The sequence below is a fragment of the Chrysemys picta genome, chromosome 13, assembly GCF_011386835.1.
Source record: "Chrysemys picta bellii isolate R12L10 chromosome 13, ASM1138683v2, whole genome shotgun sequence".
NCBI lineage: Eukaryota > Metazoa > Chordata > Testudines > Emydidae > Chrysemys > Chrysemys picta.
In genome coordinates this window covers 3,177,935-3,185,481 of record NC_088803.1, presented here as the reverse complement: position 1 = coordinate 3,185,481, position 7,547 = coordinate 3,177,935, and the positions used below count along the sequence as shown (strand labels likewise).

General features: G+C 51.1%; 1 protein-coding gene across 1 annotated transcript; it reads left to right on the top strand.

Moving 5' to 3' along the window:
• The first annotated feature begins 723 nt into the window (after positions 1-723).
• Positions 724-7,108, top strand: LOC135975460 (uncharacterized). Its single transcript, XM_065566510.1, has 3 exons — positions 724-767; positions 5,395-5,783; positions 6,762-7,108. The coding sequence occupies exons 1-3, from the start codon at positions 724-726 to the stop codon at positions 7,106-7,108; spliced, it is 780 nt and encodes a 259-aa protein (XP_065422582.1).
• Positions 7,109-7,547: the final 439 nt, after the last annotated feature.

The following is a 7,547-nucleotide window of genomic DNA, read 5'->3' as shown; positions in this document are numbered from 1 at the left end:
TGAGATGCCCCCTCACACTAGAACTCTCCCCTCCCCTTTACACCTGCCTCCATTACCCCTCACGGCCACTCTCACGTCATAGAGACCCTACATGAATGCCTATTTTCATCCTCTCTGTACCTACCCACCACAACTACCCACAATCTCCCTCACCCCACAAAGACAGAAAAGGCTGGGTGTACTCCCTCCCCCTCTATTCTCACTCATCCCACTGTCCCACAGTCACTTTGATACCACAGAGACTCTAAAATCAGACCCTGCTCATCTGCCTTCTATACGGGAGACCATTGTCAGGTACAGTTACTGTCTCCCCATAGAGACCCGCTCACCCTGGCCTGTTAACCTCCCTTCTACAGCTAATCCAGGCTCCCTCTTCATTCAAAGAGTTGTGATCTCTGTTGACATCTCTCCCTCCCCGGGAGCTGGATGAGGATCTCACATATTAATCACAGCCCCTCCTGACAGCAATATGCAAAGCCCAGGATTTTTGTTTCCCCCTCCCCCCCCCCCCCAAAAAGCAACCAAGCCCCACACATAAAGTCCAGGGATTACAGTTCGGCTCAACCCACCTGAGATCCACTCTGCCTCATTGTTATACGTAGGCATTGCACTGGCCTGACTCTACGGTGGGTAGTAATCGATCTAGACGCGATAAATCGATCCCCGAACGCGCTCCCCGTCGACTCCAGAACTCCACCAGAGTGAGAGGCGGTAGCGGAGTCGATGGGTGAGCTGCGGCCGTTGATCCCGTGCCATGAGGACCCGAAGTAAATCGACCTAAGATACGTTGACTTCAGCTATGCTATTCACGTAGCTGAAGTTGCGAATCTTAGATCGATCCCCCCCAGTGTAGACCAGCCCTAAGTTGCAAATTCCCACCATCAACGCAAACCCAAAGAAGCCAGGCAATGAGGAGTTACGGGTAAAGAACACGCCAATGCTTTTCTAAACACACCTGAAATTCTTCATTGTCAGTGACACACTGTGACCCATAATCCTACCCAGTGGCGGCTCCAGGCACTAGCGCAGCAAGCGTGTGCCTGGGCGGCAAGTCGGAGGGGACGGCCTGCCGGTTGTCGTGAGGGCGGTCCGCCAGTCCCGCGGTTTCGGCGGCAATTCGGTGGTGGGTACGCCAAAGGCGCGGGACCGGCGGACCTCCCTCAGGCATGCCACTGAATCCGCGTTACCAGCAGGCATGCCCGCAGGCATGCCACTGAAAGCTGCCTGACTGCCGTGCTTGGGGCGGCAAAATACATAGAGCCACCCCTGATCCTACCCCCAGAGACATTATGACCTCAGCACATTCATCTCCCTGGCACTGTGCATCCAGCTGTGAACTCTCTGGCTTTACACTTTCCTCCAAGCCCTTCTCCCATCTTCACCGACATTCTGCAACACGGGCCATGCACCATGCACGAGGACCCAGCCCAGGGCTGGCTTTAGGCCGATTCCCCCAATTCCCCCGAATCGGGCCCCGCGCCTAAGAGGGCCCTGTGCCCAGCCAGAATGTGGCAAGCCTGCGGCCCTGCTACCCCGGCCAGAGCCCAGCAACCCCGTGACCCCGCTACCCCGGCCAGAGCCCAGCAACTCCGCAGCCCTGCTACCCCAGCCAGAGCGCGGCAAATCCCGCGGCCCCGCTTCCCTGGCTGGAGCGCGGTTATCCGAAGTGCCCCCGAAGACTCCGAGCGCTGCCCGGTCAGTACAAGCCCCAAATCGGGCCCTGCACTTGCTAAAGCCAGCCCTGACCCAGCCCTCTGGTCAATGCACATTTGGGTAGAGCGGGTCACTGCTGGGAAGACGAATGGACCCATTTCATTTCAGCGCCCCGGGAAATCTTCACCCTCCAGTGGGTGTCCCGACCCAATGGAAACCTGTGACCTGACCCCAGTCACTGACCCCACCGAACGACAGCCTCACTGCGCATATGGGGGGTCGGGGGTGTCTTCAGAGCGGAACCTCCACTTGACTAGAATAAACAAGGAGGAGTCCTGTGGTACCTTAAACACTAACACATTTATTTGGGGATAAGTTTTATGGGCTGGAACCCACTTCATCGGATGTGTTAGTCTAAATTTGTTAGTCTTTAAGGTGCCACAGGACTCCCTGTTGTTTTTGCTGAAACAGACTAACAGGGCTACCCCTCTGAAACTTGACTAGAATAGATTTTGTATGGGGCCCTAAATCCCCACATAAAGAATTGGGGTAATTGAAGGGACCTGTTTTTTGCTCCCATGTAGAAAAGCACAATCACAGACAGTACGGACCCCTCTCTGAGCCACTGTCTCAGTCATTTACATCGCTGAGGTGAGGAGTGTTTGTCTCTTATAAGGAGGGAGATATGCAAATATGGGTGGCAGTTTCCTGTTTAAATCTGCAAAAACAAGGAGTCCTGTGGCACCTTAGAGACTAATAAATTTATTTGGGCATAAGCTTTCGTGGGCTATAACCAACTTTGTCAGCAGCATGGAGTGAAAATTACAGTAGGCAGTATAAATATACTAACACATGAAAAGGTGAGAGTTACCTTACCAATTGGCCTCCTTAGCACTAACACACTTCGTAAGGCAACTCCCATCGTTTCATGTTTTAGTATATTTATACCGACCCACTGTAATTTTCACTCAATGCAGGGCCGGCTCTAGGCACCAGCAAAACAAGCTGGAGCTTGGGGCAGCACATTTCTAGGGGCGGCATTCTGGCGCTAGCCGTGCTGCCCCTAAAAATGTGCCCTGGCCACCCTAGCTCACCTCCGCTGCTGCCGCTCGTGCCCCATAGCGCGTGAAACAGCTGATTCGCGCGCCGCTGCTCGCCCTCCCTCCCAGGTATGAGTGCCTGGGAGGGAGGGGGAGACCCTGAGTGGCCGCGGCGCACGCGCTGCTTCTCCCCCTCCCTCCCTCCTAGGCTTCTGAGCCTGGGGGGAGGAGGAAGGGCTGGGGATTTGGGGAAGGGGCGGAGTTGAGGCGGGGCCGGGGGTAGGGTAAGAAAAAAACGGGGGGGCGGCCAAAATTGTTTTTGCTTGGGGCGGCAAAAATCCTAGAGCCGGCCCTGCCAGGCAGACTGTAAAGTGCTACAAAAAGATCTCTCAATACTGGGTGACTGGGCAACCAAATGGCAGACAAAATTAAATGTTGATAAATGCAAAGTAATGCACATTGGAAAACATAATCCCAACTATACATAGAAAATGATGGGGTCTAAATTGCCACTCAAGAAAGCTTATGCCCAAATAAATTTGTTAGTCTTTAAGGTGCCACAGGACTCCTCATTGTTTTTATTTATGTATTTATTTTAAATAAGGAAGTGTTATTTACTCCTTCTCATAACACAAGAACTACGGGTCACCAAATGAAAGTAATAGATACCAGGTTTCAAACAAACAAAGGGAAGTGTTTCTTCATACAACGCACAGTCAACCTTTGAAACTCTTTGTCAGAGGATGTTGTGAAGGCCAAGACCATAACAGGGTTCAAAAAAGAACTAGATAAGTTCATGAAGCATAGGTCCATCAATGGCTATTAGCCAAGATGGGCAGGGAGGTGTCCCCAGCTTATGTTTGCCACAAGCTGGGAATGGGAGACGGAGAAAGATAACTTAATGATTACATTTTATGTTCATTCCTTCTAGGGCACCTGGCATTGGCCATTGTCAGAAGACAGGCCACTGGGCTGGATGGACCTTTGGTCTGACACAATATGGCCGTTCTTATGTTCTTATGGTCATATTTGAATGTGACTCTTATCAGATACCAAAGTAAAAATGAACACAAACTCCGGGACAGTTACAGATTCATAGAATTAAAGGCCGGAAAGGAGCAGTATGATACTCTAGTCTGATCACCTGCATAATACAGGCTATAAATCCTCAACCAGATTAATTGGGGTTCAGTCTAGCACCCTCTTTACTTCAGCATGCTGGGATTCCGCTTCCTTCCACCACTGTCAGAGATACAGTCAAGCCGAAGGGCCGTGATCTGTCAGCTTTGACACTAGAACCCACCAAGTTTGTTTGTTTTGTTTGGTTTTTCTTTTTTGTTTGTTTGCTTTTCTGGTTAGTTGAATAATTTTTCAGATAAAACTGCCTTTTTTTGGCACAAGGATCATTTTCATTGGAGCAAAAAAATCTTGGATTAAAAGAATAAATAACCCCCAAATATTTAATTTCTGCTTTAAATGATAATACAAAGGGGGGGTCAGTGAGAGAAGGGGGGCTGCAGAGTTCCCTTCTCCATTTCCCACCGGGGGGAGCAATGAGCAAACAGCACAGCCTTGGGGACAAGACTGAAAAGGGGCTTTGGGGGTTGGAAAACATGTTTTTTTCAACTCTGTATCTACATAAACGGCTCGTTTGTACATGGAACTTGCAGGTGCCCTTTGACTCCGCCTCTCTTCTAAAGTCTCTGGGTTCCACTTCAGCGCTGGGTCCGTCAGGCTCCTGGGAAGCGTCTGCAATGGGTCTCCAGGGTGCAGTATACACGAAACTGTTCTCATTACACCGATTCAGCCAAAATGCGATTCGTTGTCTCCCGAGACAATCCCAGCAACCCTCTGTATTTACAAAGGAGCAGCAGGAGAGCAGAAGACACCGCCCGGTATCGCTGTGTGAGAGACTAGACCACAGTGACAAAGCCCATCACCGAAACCAACAGCGGGTTCACATCGTGTTTGGCTCCTAAAATGGCCGAATTTAAGAAAAGACAGGAACCAACCCCAACAGCCAACACAAAGGCACTGATTTGTGCTCAGTTTTATTTTACAGAATCCCCGTATGAATGGGAAGTGGAGTCTGAATGGGAATCGAAGTGTGAACAGGAATATGAATGTCCATCGTGAATAACAATCTCTCTTCAGTGCTGCCTGAAGTCTCCCCAGACACGGACTCCACTGACCGGACATTACATGACCCCTCTGCGCAGGGGACGGGGCTCCAGAGCTGAGTCTCCCTTCCCCTCCCCTCGCCATGTCACTTTACAATAGCCAGGGCCTAAGTTCCTGGGTGAGGAAATACAGTCACTGCAGGGAGCTGTTCATTCCTCCCAGGGGTCCGAAAGTGTCAGGAGGACCCAGCGCCCTGTGCCCAGCACTGCACAGACACACAGGCCGGGACAGTCTGACAGCTGCACCCGGAGCCCTAGGGTGAGTCAGTCAGATCACTGGCAGCAGGAGTGTGTGTCTCTTATAACGCGGGGGCATGCAAATGAGGGAAACAGTTTCCTGTTTAAATCTGTGCCTCTCTCTGCCCAGGCTGCACCCGGAGACACAATCCGCAGCCCCTGGGTCTGTGCAGTGACCAGCCAGTCCCCTGAGAACTTTCCCCTCCAGCACCAGGGAAAATGGGATTTTTGCTCCTTTTAATTTTCGCTGTAGCAGCTTTGGAAGGTATTTTCCTCCTCTGAAGAACTGGCCGAGTTAGAATATTGTGTTATCGCTGTTTTTATACCGATATTAATGGCCTGTCTTTATTCCCAGGTGTCCGGTCCCAGGTGCAGCTGGTGGAGTCCGGAGGGGATGTGAAAAAGCCCGGAGACTCTCTCCGTCTCTCCTGCAAAGCCTCCGGGTTCACCTTCAGCAGCTACAGGATGCACTGGGTCCGACAGGCTCCTGGGAAGGGACTAGAATGGGTCGCTATCATATACACCGATGGGAGTACATACTACCTTGATTCCGTCAAAGGCCGATTCACCATCTCCAGGGATGATTCCAAGAGTGAGCTGTATCTGCAAATGACCGGCCTGAAGCCCGAGGACACCGCCCGCTATTACTGTGCGAGACACACAGTGAGGGGAAGCCAGTCTGAGCTCAGACAAAAACCTTCCCCTGCAGTAATTAGAGAAGCACTTTGGTGTTGGAAAGGGACTAACAACAAAAAACCCTTTTATTGTTATTATTCTTCCTCTTCTTTGATTTTACACAAGGTGAAGGGATTTATACAAGTTCCCGCAAAGGACAGAACTTTCTTAGTTGGGTCCCTGCCTCTTTCTTTCCTCTCCAGGGGACAAATTCTGAGCCCCCACACGACCTCCCTAGGATAGGTAAAAACACAAACTCTGGCAGCTATAAATGGGACCGAATCCCTGTTCGTCGATGCCATAGAGCTGTGTGGGGTATGTTTAAGATGTTACACATGTATTCGTCTCCCTGCCCTGTACATTGTCTCACTCCGATTAACCTCATCAATGAACTGGTCTCCAACCAGGCTGAGAGCCTAGTACCATGCATGGCGCAGTATGGATTCCACTATCCATCCTTACCGTCTGAGCATCACTCAATAATACCATCTGTTTAACATTCCCTTGCCACATATCTGTTTCCCCATACACCCCCTCTATCTGTCATCTATCAACAGTCATCCTTCCTATCTATCTATCTATCTATCTATCTATCTATCTATCTATCTATCTATCTATCTATCTATCTATCTATCTATCTATCTATCCCCCCTCCCCACTCACGGTGCTTAGCCAGAGGAACCTCTCTCTCATATGAAGGGGTCTCTATGCAAATCAAGAGCTAATCACCCTGTTTAAATCCCGCCAGTCTCTGGCCCCGCAGCTCCTCCCAGAAGAAGACGCAGGTTTTCCCACACTCTCACTTTCACTCCTCCCCTCGGAATTTCTTACACAAAACCCAGGAAGATGAGATTTTGGCTGAACTTAATTCTCACTCTGTCAGTTCTCCCAGGTAACTAATGAAGTACAAAGTGTCCTCCCCTCCGGGTTTCTGAGTGTGATAGAATCAGGGGTCTAAACAAATCTGTATTTGCAGGGGCCAGGCCGCAGGTGCAGCTGGTGGAGTCCGGAGGGGATGTGAAAAAGCCCGGAGACTCTCTCCGCCTCTCCTGCAAAGCCTCCGGGTTCCCCTTCAGCAGTTATCTCATGGATTGGATCCGTCTGGCCCCTGGGAGGGGGCTGGAGTGGCTGGCCAGAGCTGCTGCCCAGGGGAGCACCTACTACGCTGATTCCGTGAAAGGGCGATTCACCATCTCCAGAGACAACGCCAACAGCCTGGTGCATTTGCAAATGAGAGGCCTGAGAGCGGAGGACACCGCCCTGTATTACTGTGTCAGAGACACACAGCCAGGGACCTGGGACAAAAACCGAGAGCTGTCTTAGCCACGCTCTGGAGTTGGCTGGTTGGGGCGCTCAGGGTTTGCAAAGCTGGGAAAAGACTCAGACGACATTTAAACACCAGACCCGCCCCACTGGGGCACTGGCTGGGTCAATAAACGAGGGAGTCCTGGGGTATGCGTCATATAAGGGTCTGAGGCTCCTTATTATAATGCCTGCCTAGAGGTACCCGGCTCCCAACGGAAATTACAGCCGCGAATTAAGCACCCCGACTCTCAGCCCCACTCTGCCTGTCACAGACTGGAATTCAAGGTAGATCTTGGACCTCCCAGGAGAGTGCCCAGGAACCGGGCTAGAAGGTTTTCCGGGGGCTCATCTCCATAGAGCTGCAGTTGAAGTTCTTCTGCTTGTTACAGAATACAAAGAGTCTCTGTGACGAGAGAGCAAGGCAGAGTGTGAATGAGAATGACTGGATAGCCCGCTG